Below are 12,436 nucleotides of genomic sequence, written 5' to 3' on the forward strand. Positions count from 1 at the left end.
AGTTGTTTTTAAACAAGCCGTGAAACATGCTGTATTAGTGTTGTCACTGTCATTCGATCTATTTTTAAAAATTTAAATAAAATGAAGCCATAGCGTATATAAAAAAAATAAAATAAATGTACTGCTACAAACGAAACGTGATGTGCTAATTACAAGTTTCTATAGCACTATAGAAATATTCTATACCTAGGCAGCGTTTTCGTTTTTCGTTTACAAACCCATACGTTTAGTATTTTGGTCGGATTTGTGATTAAAAAAAACGTTTCGATCTGTACTCCGTAAATTTGGGATAATGGTCAAAAATATTATTATCTTAGATTATTTTTAAAAACTATATTAACTAATAGAGACAGATGTGAAATTTTAATGGACACTGATTATAGAAATTATTTAAATAAGGTGGAAGAGAATATTAAATGAAATACTTAACAGTTTTACTCGAACGTCAAAAATCTGCGTGGTAATAAACCGACTAACCGGCATTGATGACCCTTAATGGTGACGCTTTCACAAACAGAACTGATATTTGTAACCAATTTGCAAAACATTTGCCTCATATTTACGCTACGAACAATTTAATAACCACTTCATCATCGTCCATTACAAGCTCAGTGTTTAACATGCACGTGAACAAAATACACATCCTTGAGAGTGACATTGTTGAATAGCTGGGAAGTCTCGATATTGCTAAAGGAACTGGTCCTGATGACATACTGACATTATTCATTAAAAGATGTGCTGTTTCTTTAGCGATGATTTTACGGGTAATTTTTAACAAATCACTATCTCTGGGCGAAGTACCCCTCCTTGTGAAAAAAGACAAGATTGACAGGACATAAAAAAGTACAGACCAATCTGTTTACTATTTGTCTTCTCTAACATTTTTGAATCATTTATTAGCCCTCATCTTACATGGCACATGAAGTCTAAAATGATATATAATCAACACGGCTTTACTAAAAAAAGGTCTACAATGCCTAATTTAGCAATTTTTGTTGACGATATATCAAGAGCTACGGACAACTCGGAGAGAATAGATTGCATTTACATCGACCTAGAAAAGGCATTTGACTTAGTGGACTATCATATTTTGCTTCAGAAACTTAGCGACTATGGCACCGATAGTTATCTTTTAAAGTGGTTGGGATCATATTTAACAGGGCGTACCTTGAACGTTATCGTTGGAAATTACCAATCAGATGCATTTACTGCGACTTCGGGAGCACCTCAGGGCTCTACTCTTGGTCCCATTTTTTTTGGAATTTTCGTTAATGATACATACAAAGTGTTTTATGCATTGTGAGTTTCGATTACATGCTGATGACCTCAAACTCTACAAGAGGATACACGATATGAAAGACCCTAGGATTATGCAAATATATGTTGATAGTTCTTACGTTACCTGACCTACAAAGATATAGACTCGAGACAGAATGACAGTTACAAGGATTGGTCAAATCTTTACCGTACTCCTTCCCTGTGTTATCAGAAAATTAATACATTTATGTTTCCTTCACAACATTGTGAAATTTGATTTTGATAGTGCAAATTTTTTAGAAAGAGTTGGATTGGTTTGATACCAAAATATAATTCAAGGAGCCACATAAGGAATAAACATACTTTCAGGGAAAGGTTTGCTAGGAGAAAAATCGGCCATCAATGTGGGAGCATCAACAGAATGATTCTAACTTATAATAACGTATTTAAAGGAGCTGTTTTAGATATTTTTAAGCAATCTTTGTAAACTTTTAAAAAAACTAGCTAAGAGCTATCTGGCTACTTACGGTCGGTCTAGGTAAATGTAAAAATAAGGTCTTTGTGGTCTATGCTGCGCAAGAATGTTTTTGTTTTTGGTTTATATTGTCATTATTTTGATTATTATTCTATAGTTAGCCTAGTAGGTTTTATTGCTCCGTTTTTATTATGATTTGTGATTTTACTTTTTCTTTTTTTTTTTGTTTTCTTTACTTTTTGCTTGAATCAGTGTTTGTTATGGATTGTATTTACACCTCATTTTTTATTAGTTTTGTTTTTTATATTTTGCATTTGTTATTCTTTAAGATTATTGTTAGATTATTATTTTTTTAGTTCTGAGACTGAACATGCAAAGAATGTTATTTTGTTACATATCATGTACCTGTGAATTTTGAGTTAGCCTATAAGGGGGTGTACAATTAATACATTTAAGAACTCATATTATTTAGTATTAATTAAGACTAAGATTAAAAAAATAAATATATCGTTGATTCATAATTTATATAAACATTTTTCTTAATATAACTAAAAATCGACACAGTATGCAAAGCCTTAGTTCTTCACAGTCACACTACATACAAAACGTCTCTCGTTTCTCATTCAATAACCTACGTTAATACTATAATATGCGAAGTATTATAATTTAAAAACTGGAAACGCTCCGTATGTAGTGTGGAGATACTAACTCAGACTAATCGTACAAAACATTTTACTGTTTTGATAACTAAGGGATAATGCGATAAATGGATTGCCAAATTTATTACAATTTGATTTAAAAATCCGTTTAGACATTATATGCTCAAAAGTTGTACTTACTACCTACTACAGTAACGTGGAAAAATAAAAACGGCTTATCATTATATTTAATTTAAGAAATAGTTTCATAGTAATTATAACTGAAAACATGAATTTGCATTTTTATTTCGTGAAAGACGATTTGTAATTTTTTGAAGTTTAACCTATCTATCTTATGGTCAAGAAGAAAAGACTGGTTTGATTTCACATAAAACAAGGCGAAACAATATTTTTTGCATTGCTCGCAGTGGATATATATAAAAATAATTAAATAGCCATAAATAAGATTTTTATTTTTTACTTGCTTTAACAAAATGCATGTTCTTTGCTTAATCAATTAAGAAACAAATATTGCAGAACTTGAATTACATGTATGTTTATATTGTAATAAATGGCTTTCACAAAAAAAAGCTTAAAAGTTATTTTTAACAGGTTACATAAGCGATATAGTTTGAATTCGGAATTTTATTATAGTTACATATTTTTCTTCAATAGAGTAGGTTATTACAAAAAATATTTCTTAAGTTTTTTCATTTATCAGCGTCATTCATATTTTATCAAAAATTATGTAGGTATACAATATTATTTAGTAATAATTATTGTAATATATTTGTTGTTTTTTGCCTGTGGTAACAATAATATGCTCTGGTTACAACAGATTTGTACTGTCATTGTGTCGTCTCGTCAAAATTTTGATTACTCACGAAGCAAGTTTTTAATTTCGAATTTGTAACACAAATAACTTAGTTTCATATATATTTTCTTCTCCAATAAGAAGATATTTCTATATCAAGGTTTGTTGTTTTATTTGTTATTGTTAATGCTTAAAAACTACGATCAGTAAGTTATTACGATACCGGCATAAACTTTTTCAGATGTTCCTAACCCGTTCTGAATATGACCGTGGAGTCAATACCTTCAGCCCCGAGGGAAGATTGTTCCAAGTAGAATACGCGATAGAAGCCATTAAGCTTGGATCGACCGCGATCGGCATCGGTACTTCTGAAGGAGTCGTATTAGCAGTAGAGAAGAGAATTACATCTCCTTTGATGGAACCAACAACTATTGAGAAAATAGTGGAAGTAGATCGTCATGTTGCGTGTGCTGTATCAGGGTTGATGGCGGATTCTAGGTATTATAAGACAAAAAAACATTTCTACTTAAATTTCTTTATGCATATGGTATTTTCGCGAACATTTTAATTGTAGTATTAAATTTCCTGTAAATAAGTAATGAGGATCCCATTTTCATACTAGTTATTTATTCACCAACTGTCATCCATGCAAGGATTTGTCATTATGTATCACTGATAGTTACATTAATATGTGTATTCGTAATTTTGGTCACATCCAAGGTAAATACGTGTTTCATCCACAGAACATTGATAGAGAGGGCTCGTGTTGAATGTCAGAATCATTGGTTTGTGTACAACGAGCGTATGAGTGTGGAGTCATGTGCGCAGGCCGTGTCCAACCTTGCTATCCAGTTTGGTGACTCTGACGACGACAGTCGCACAGCCATGTCTAGGCCTTTTGGTGTGGCCGTCATGTTTGCAGGTGACTTATATTACAAACATTTTCACTACTTATACATTTTCCATATATTTACTCACTTTGAATCTGTGTTCTATTTGACTATGTAAGTATATGAATTTTGGTGTATTTTTTATAGAAATCTAGGTATATTAACATTTATATGTTAATGTTCATACATTAATGCACATTTAATAGCTGGGCTCTGAAGAGATTTCATAGTTTGTAGGTACATCAAAGAAAATCCCTACAGATATACTTAATATCTGTATTATATATTTTAAAGATTCATGTAGACATACTCCTGGGTCGCAAGTCCCAGGCACTCTGTTGAAGCTCGTCTCCCTGCAATGCAATAGACCCGGCACATGCACGGTGAATCCATGGTATGATGAGAGTTTTGTTTCTTACATCTCAATTATTTCAATTGATTCCTAGGTATTGATGAGAAGGGGCCTCAACTATTCCACATGGACCCGAGCGGTACATTTGTGCAATATGATGCTAAGGCTATCGGCTCCGGCAGTGAAGGCGCTCAGCAGAGCTTGAAGGTATATAATATGTTGTAGTGTCCTATAGAACTATATTAGATTTGTCATGCATGTATGTATTGTGCTAAGTAGCAAGACTAATGATGGAACTGAATACAATAAAGGGATCTAACCACGTTACACCTGACATTGTAATCTATATAAGGTTCCTATTTACAATAAATCCATATTTAACTAATTTTACAATTAACTATCTATTAAATTGCCGCATTCTCTCTTCAGGAAGTGTACCACAAGTCGATGACATTGAAAGAAGCTATCAAGTCGGCTCTAACCATTCTGAAGCAAGTTATGGAGGAGAAATTATCTGAGAATAATGTTGAAGTCGTTACAATGACACCTGATTCATTATTCCATATGTTCACTAGAGAGCAGCTGGCCGAGGTCATTAAAGATATTCCTTAACTCACCTCCATAAGCCTGTAGTTTTCATTAATGTATATGGAATCACTGTCATCGTGGTTTGTTATGTAAAAGTAATATCTTGAGTAATTTGTGTATTTTTTTTTTATCTTATAAAATCTGTATTGTAAGGCCGGTGGATTAACAAAGTATTCAGAATATTACTTTTAGCGGTACAGCTGAATATTAAGTAAGTATAAGGTTCAATAAAAACATCTTTTATATTTACTGTGTAGTTATTTCAACGCCTTTAATATATTTGGTAGAGGTATATGGAATCGTAGCTTTTGGTACAACTACATCATGTAGAATGTTTAGTTCAGTATTCATGAAGTTAATAGAAGTCTTCTGTAGTTGTATTTACTTTGAAGTAGTGAGTTATTATCAAGTGTTTCTCAGTAACGATAATTTGTTAATACAATATTTGATCATATATATCCACAGTATATATATAGGGAACACACATTTAATTTGAACCGAACCTTAAAAGTCCCGAACGCACCCGGAGTGACGTTAAAGCGATAACATCTGGTTTGCTCACTTTTACGCGGGAAAGTATTTTGTCGACGTGACTTGTGGCTTTGTAAATTGAATTTAACTTATTCAAGGTGTTTTGATTTAAGATAATAACGAGTTTGTTCTAGTCAAAAGTACTGGCTTTATAAGACAACTTTATTTCTTTTAATAATTTTGTTAGAAACCTAAATATATATATATGATAGAAGAAAATCTCGATTAATAGTGATGAGATCTAATGTGATAGTTGTGTATAGTTGATATCGGCCATACCGGAGCTTCAGTGGAGTGAGACGAGCTCCAGGAACACACTACAGGACCTCTCCAAACTCACCCTCGGCAAACAGACGGTGTGAATTATTAAGATTCTAATAAAATGTTGTCATTCCTTCATTGTTTATTTTAATTGTTTCAAATTTACGCTTGTTTTTACCCGTGACTTTACACTAACAGATCGCCAGCGACATCTATAGTGTGTAAAGTGACTATGATACCTGTAATGTCTTACAAGGGACATTTTATAGCCTGTTTTAATCTGTATGTGTCTTTAAGTTCTCGTCACAATACATATAGAGCATTAACAGATTTGAAGTGAGACTTTATGACTTTAAACAAGGTTGCGTTAAACGTTTAACGCTGAGGGAGAGAGAGAAAAATCCACAAATGTAGAAAGTGGAAGAGAGTGACAGAGAAAGAAGGATACTCAAATGTAGAGTAGGAGAGAGAGAGAGCAAAATCCACAAATGTAGAAAGTGGAAGAGAGTGACAGAGAAAGAAAGATACTCAATGTAGAGTAAGAGAGAGAGTGAGTAAGTAGATTCCAAGTATACAGGGAAGTAAACTGTGAGCGCGTGAGATCAGCTGGAACACTTTTTTATTGTTATATATTAATTATTTTGTTAAGTTTGATTTGATACATGTAATATATTATCATTACCACATTACGAAGTTTTCGATTAATAAAGCTTCACATTACAGCGTTAACTATTACCGTAGGTTACAGAATGAGAAACGGCAAACAGTTCGTAAGTAGTGTAACTTGCATTAATCGTACTAATGTCTAAGCTACATTACCGTAACAAACATAAACATAAGCGTTTATATAACTAAGATATGTAAATATGAAGTTGACTTCGAGTTTATATAAAACTGTACTTACAAAGTGACCGAATCACTACTAACGGTTCGCCTTACCCAGTACTACTGTCTACCAGTACTTCGCCAGGCTGGGCTCTAAGTCGATCGGGTCGACGTGGGGTCCGAACCTCTCCACGGGCACGCCGTTCCTGTCCACGATGAACTTGGAATAGTTCCACTTGATGTAATCTCCGAAGCTGCCTCTCTGGACCCGTTTGAGGAACTGGAACAGCGGATGCGCGTCATCGCCGTTCACGGCTACCTTCTCGAACACGTCGAACTTGACGTTCCTGTCGCTGATGAACTTGGCGATGTCCTTGGCCGTGCCGGGTTCCTGACCCCCGAACTGGTTGCACGGGAACGCCAGTATCCTCAGGTCTCTGCTCCTGGCGTACTTGTCGTGCAGCTCGTTCAGCTGGTGGTAGTTGGTGTCGGTGAGGCCGCACTGTGAGGCGACGTTCACGATGACCACTACTTTCCCCCTGTACTTGTCTAATTTTATTTCTCTGCCGTGTATGTCTCTGACCGTGAAGTCGTATATCGTCTGCGGTTCCTTCACTGGAGACGTTTCTTGAGGTTTGCTGCTAAATATATATTAAAATTGATTATATATGAAATAAGTAGCATAAATAGTTGGGTCGCCTTATCTTGGTACATAGCGACTTCTAATAAATCTATTATTTTTTCTACCCACATATAGATAAAGTGTATGATTGAGTAATGTAACTGGTTCATAGTCTTCGGTTAAATGATAATTGAAAAAGCATATACGTATATATGTATATATAGTCATGATGGCCTGGAGGTTAAAGGCCCGCCTCTCACACGTGAGGGCGCGGGTTTGAAACCTGGCAAGTACCGATGTGATCTTTTCCAAGTCATATGTACGTTCTAAGAGTATTTAGACACCACTGACGGACGGTGAAGGGAAACATCGTGAGGAAACCTGGTCTTATAATTTCAAATTATAAATAAGATTGAAATCGCCAGCCCGCCTTGAGCAAGCGTGGTGATTAATGCTCTAACCTTCTCCGTGCGAGAAGAGGCCTTCGCTCAGCAGTGGGCTCGCAGGCTGGTGATGATGATATATATTTAGGTTTGGCTCCCTGTCTCTTATATACACTAAACCAGCTTTTTCCAAGGCGGTGTGAGACACAGAAAACAAGGGCGCTGTATAAAGACCTGGGGTTTGCAATTTAATGTGGCTAGGATAGGACATAGTGGCTTATCAGTAGGTGAATGAATGAGGGCGCTAAGAGAGCAGGTGCGGGAACCTCCGGGAGCTGTGCGCGGTGTATGTACCAACCGATACGGCGCAACGTAACAAGTGTCACCCACCCTCCGGCGCGCGAGAGTCGGAAGTGCTCCACGGCGCGGAACACGTCCGCGGCGAGGATGTCCGGGTGCTCCAGAGCGGCGAAGTGGCCGCCGTCCTCCACCACCGTGCTCTGCAGGTACCGCGTGTACTTGAGACGCAGCACGGCGTCGGCGGAGAACGCGAGCTCGTGCTTGAACTTTATGCCCCAGGTCGGCACGGCCGTTGGGATCCTGGAACCGACAGTACCTGCTCATTGGTCGACTCAAGGACTACAAGAGACGACCAGATACTATATATTCTGCCGACGTTGTCTGAAATCTTCCGTTATATTGTTTGAAGCAATTAATTAATGTCATGGAAAAACGTGAAACTATCAGTTTTAATTTAAACGCATAGACGTGTAACGACATTCGTGTGCTGTCTGTCCACTCACATGTCTATGTTCATACAGAGGAACCTCCTGTTCATGGTCTCGGCGTACGTCCTCATGGAGGTGGTGATGGAGTTGCTGGTCCAATACACCATGATGTTGTCCAATAGATGTGTGAGGGAGAATTTCTGTAGCAGATTTCCATCGCCGGCCACCTTGTACTCATTGTTGGTCCACGTGGAGAACTTTTCGAGTATGTAGGCCGCCAGGCCCGCCGGCGAGTCCGTCAGAGCTATACCTGGGAGCAAGTATATATATACCATAGTTTGGGGACACATTGTAGTAATCTCGCATAAAAGATACCGAGGTGGAAAGATGGGAAACGAAATGTCGATTTTATGTAAATTTATGAGACGAGACCTCTGCGCATGCCATGGATTCACCGTGCGGGTGTCGGGTCTATCGTTGCAGGGAGAGGAGCTTCAACAGTGCCTGGGACTTGCGACTCAGGTGTAGGCTTAAGGGGCCCCTATCTAAGGCGCGTTAAAAGCTCACCTCCACGGTCCAAGCTCCCCTCTCTACCTAATTTGAAACGAACCTACAAGGGCTCTTTTTGTAGTACGTTCCAAGTATGAACAGATGTTAGTTCTAGACCGGGCCAAGTCTTTAGTAGGTTGTGGAGAGATTCAATTAAGACGACTCGGAGCCGATAACCTTGGGTTCATTTAAACGTGTACGCGAGAATATCAGATATCATTATGCGACCAGGACAGAAAAATATATTTTTTGAAGGTAGATGTTATTTTTGAGCGTGTTTTAATTATAAATGTATTCTACCTATCTTATACATATGTAGATTAATTTAATTATCTATATATTACCGACAGTGTCAGGTTTGGTAGCTTGTATGTGTAAATAACCTGACTCTTCAATGATTCTCATTAAATATTGGCTGTATGGATAGACGCGAGACTGTTGCTCCGGTTCAACTAACAGACTAGGCCAGAGAGATCCTGGAAAAAAGGCTAGTGTTAATATATATATATAAAAATAATATATTATGATACTAAATTATGTGGTTAATTAAGAATAGAATAGATATAAGTTTTTAAGCTAATATATCATCATCATCACCAGCCTGTGAGCCCACTGCTGAGCAAAGGCCTCTTCTCGCATGGAGAAGGTTAGAGCATTAATCACCACGCTTGCTCAAGACGGGTTGGCGATTTCAATCTTATTTATAATTTGAATTTATAAGACCAGGTTTCCTCACGATGTTTTCCTTCACCGTCCGTCAGTGGTGTCTAAATACTCTTAGAAAGTACATATGACTCGGAACAGATCACATTGGTACTTGCCAGGTTTCGAACCCGCGCCCTCACGTGTGAGAGGCGGGCCTTTAACCTCCAGCACACCACAACTCGAACCTAATATATGGATGGGAAAATTTGCAATCTTTTGAATATCTTATTTCTGTAACTTTGCCTATTGATTAATTCAGATATAACCCGACCTCAAGTGTTGATAGTTAATACATTAAAACGATATCGAGAGATTTATGAATAAAAACTCTAAACTATCCGTATCGAGTTTGTCAAGTTCGTCGCAACCAGTGGTAACTATTGCTATAGGTCTAACTAAACTGGACACACATGGCCACCTCATACAGAACTCACCGAGCATCATATATATATTGGCCAACGGATGAAACATAAGTACGGGCATGTTTGTATGGAATCCCAACACCTGTTCCGGCATCAGTGTGGCCAGGATAGAACCCAACATATGTCCGAAGTCCCCGCCTTGGATGTAGTATTTGTTGTGACCGATCCTCTTCATCAGGTTTGATAGGACCACGGACATTTCTACCGGCCCAAAACCAGGCCTAGAGGGGGCCTGGAAGTAGAAATAATTGATATTAGTAATTACTATGTGCGTGGAATATTCTGGAAGCTATGGATTTTCCTAAAATTATTATTACTTTGATAGATATACTCTGTGTATAGTATGAGATGCGTAATTTATTTAATGTAAACAAGATATTTGTTATTGAAGAAATTATATATATACATATATTTATATGAACTGATGTAAGACAAATAGTTTCTATTTGTTTGTTTGTTACAAATAGTTTGAGAATAAAAAAAATATATTAAAATTTACAGATTTAATCTTATCACAAAGAAACTAATAGTTTCTTGAAAATTTGTTTAAAAATCTGATCCAAATTGTAAAATAAAAGTTAAGAATAGAAACAATTTTGGTAGTTAAATGTAATCTAGAAGACAGGAATAGCTGGCAATGGCGGTAAAGAGCTTTTGCATTTAATAATCTGTCACATATATATATATATATATATATATATGCTTAATTTGTATAAATATATATATACCTGTGAAAACCCAAATCCCGGCAGACTCGGAGCAATGATTTCAAACGCAAACTTGTAATCATCTCGAGGGCTGGTTAATTTAGGTATAAGTTCATAGAACTCCCTCACAGAGCCCGGCCAACCGTGCAACAGCAATAAAGGCACCACCTGAGAAATAAATATTTAAAATTAGCAAAAAAAAGGAGATTAAAATGGGAATTCTAACCTGTTATCACCGGCATAACATTTTCTAAGCTTCTGCACTATTAAAAATATATAATAATGAATTACTATTTACTCAGGACATATTCATGTATATAAAACACAAATAAGACAATAAATACAGATGTATTTACATATTGTGTGGCCGCGATACTCTCTCATAGCAAGCTCGTGAAGTATGCATTGCTGTAGACTTAATTGTTGTAGATACTTACTTACTTCTAGTATAGAAGTTACATACAAATTTGTATAACAGTTTTATTTTATCTTATATATATATTATTGTTATGGCCATTCTAACCAAGGTATAGCTTCGTTGCAAGATTTCTTAATGTTTATTAATTTTTAAAAACTACTTAAAAAGATTATTTGTAATTTTTATGAATTAAGCTATGTTTAAATTAAACGATATGATATTAAACATAAAAAATGTTGTGAGAATGAGAGTAGAAATATGACTATGTCTATATATTCTTGAAGATATATATAGTCACTTACTTCAATATCATCGGGAACTTGCGGCTTCACATGCATGTAATGTACGTCTAAGCCTTGTATGTTGGTCACGTAATGGTTATATTTGTTGAAGAATCGTTCCCGTTCTTTGAAATTGTATTTATTCTGCCAATAATCAAGGACCCTCGTCAGAAAGTGGCTGTTGAAACCGTATGTGAAGCCTGAATTTTCAAGAGGAGGCTGAAATGGCCGACGATGCAGCAACCTCTCCCTTAAATCATTTACCATCTGTAAAATAATAGTGTCAACAAATTATAAAAGAAAAGCTTATTTGTTTTGTTCAACACTTAAATTTTTATAACATTCATAGCTAGATAGTTCCTAATTCAAACGTTCTTGTATGAATTAAGTTAAATATATATTACGTACAACTTCTGAAAATTCAATCTCATAGGGTCTTATGGATAGATCGGGATCCATTTTCATCGGATACGGTCCCCAATATTCGTTGAAGTCTAGCACTGGCGGATCCGGTGGGGTGGTGAGCCGCTTGTACAGGTAATAAGAACAGAGAGCAGCGCATATCGCTGATACAAAGATGATTTTACCGCTCTGTAAATTTATTTTTATAGTTTAGGGTTTATTATTGGTAGCCATTTTTATGATTAATATTAATGTAACTAAGTATATCGTACTACATGTATAAAAACTACGATGTAGTAAATTTAAATTAAGAAAAAATGTTTTCTTGTCTTACTATGAAAATACTTACGGAAAATCCTGATTCTTCTTTTTTATTTTTCTCATCTTGAGAGGTTTTCTTTTTATTGTCTTTTTTGTTAGTCATTTTCGAATAAGTGTTTAAATATCGGAGATTTGCCAGCAGGAGATAAAGTAAAGTGGCTGCTTCATACCAGTCTACTAACTGGTTAACTACTTGACATTCGATTTTTGAATAATAGGTACCTATTTGTTTGATGGAGTTGAGACTTAAAACAGGGTTGCCATTGT

The 12,436-nt window shown here is 36.0% G+C and overlaps 2 protein-coding genes across 3 annotated transcripts; one reads left to right on the top strand and one right to left on the bottom strand.

Moving 5' to 3' along the window:
• Positions 1–3,184: 3,184 nt before the first annotated feature.
• On the top strand, positions 3,185–5,259 carry LOC116773451 (proteasome subunit alpha type-5). Its single transcript, XM_032665884.2, has 5 exons — positions 3,185–3,344; positions 3,426–3,682; positions 3,928–4,106; positions 4,521–4,633; positions 4,856–5,259. The coding sequence occupies exons 2-5, from the start codon at positions 3,426–3,428 to the stop codon at positions 5,036–5,038; spliced, it is 732 nt and encodes a 243-aa protein (XP_032521775.1). The 5' UTR covers positions 3,185–3,344; the 3' UTR covers positions 5,039–5,259.
• Positions 5,260–5,936: 677 nt separating this feature from the next.
• LOC116773593 (juvenile hormone epoxide hydrolase-like) lies at positions 5,937–12,408 on the bottom strand. Of its 2 annotated transcripts, none has more exons than XM_061528684.1 (9): positions 12,198–12,408; positions 11,855–12,037; positions 11,468–11,713; positions 10,769–10,915; positions 10,053–10,272; positions 9,258–9,389; positions 8,440–8,674; positions 8,027–8,236; positions 5,937–7,272 (listed from the first exon to the last, which is right to left on the bottom strand). In XM_061528684.1, the coding sequence occupies exons 1-9, from the start codon at positions 12,270–12,272 to the stop codon at positions 6,759–6,761; spliced, it is 1,962 nt and encodes a 653-aa protein (XP_061384668.1). In that variant the 5' UTR covers positions 12,273–12,408; the 3' UTR covers positions 5,937–6,758. The 2 variants fall into 2 exon arrangements, with proteins under 2 accessions (XP_061384668.1, XP_061384669.1); XM_061528685.1 differs by having other exon boundaries at positions 5,937–7,269; positions 12,198–12,407.
• Between the last annotated feature and the right edge of the window lie 28 nt (positions 12,409–12,436).

The sequence above is a fragment of the Danaus plexippus genome (assembly GCF_018135715.1).
Source record: "Danaus plexippus chromosome 22 unlocalized genomic scaffold, MEX_DaPlex mxdp_27, whole genome shotgun sequence".
Classification (NCBI taxonomy): Eukaryota; Metazoa; Arthropoda; class Insecta; order Lepidoptera; family Nymphalidae; genus Danaus; species Danaus plexippus.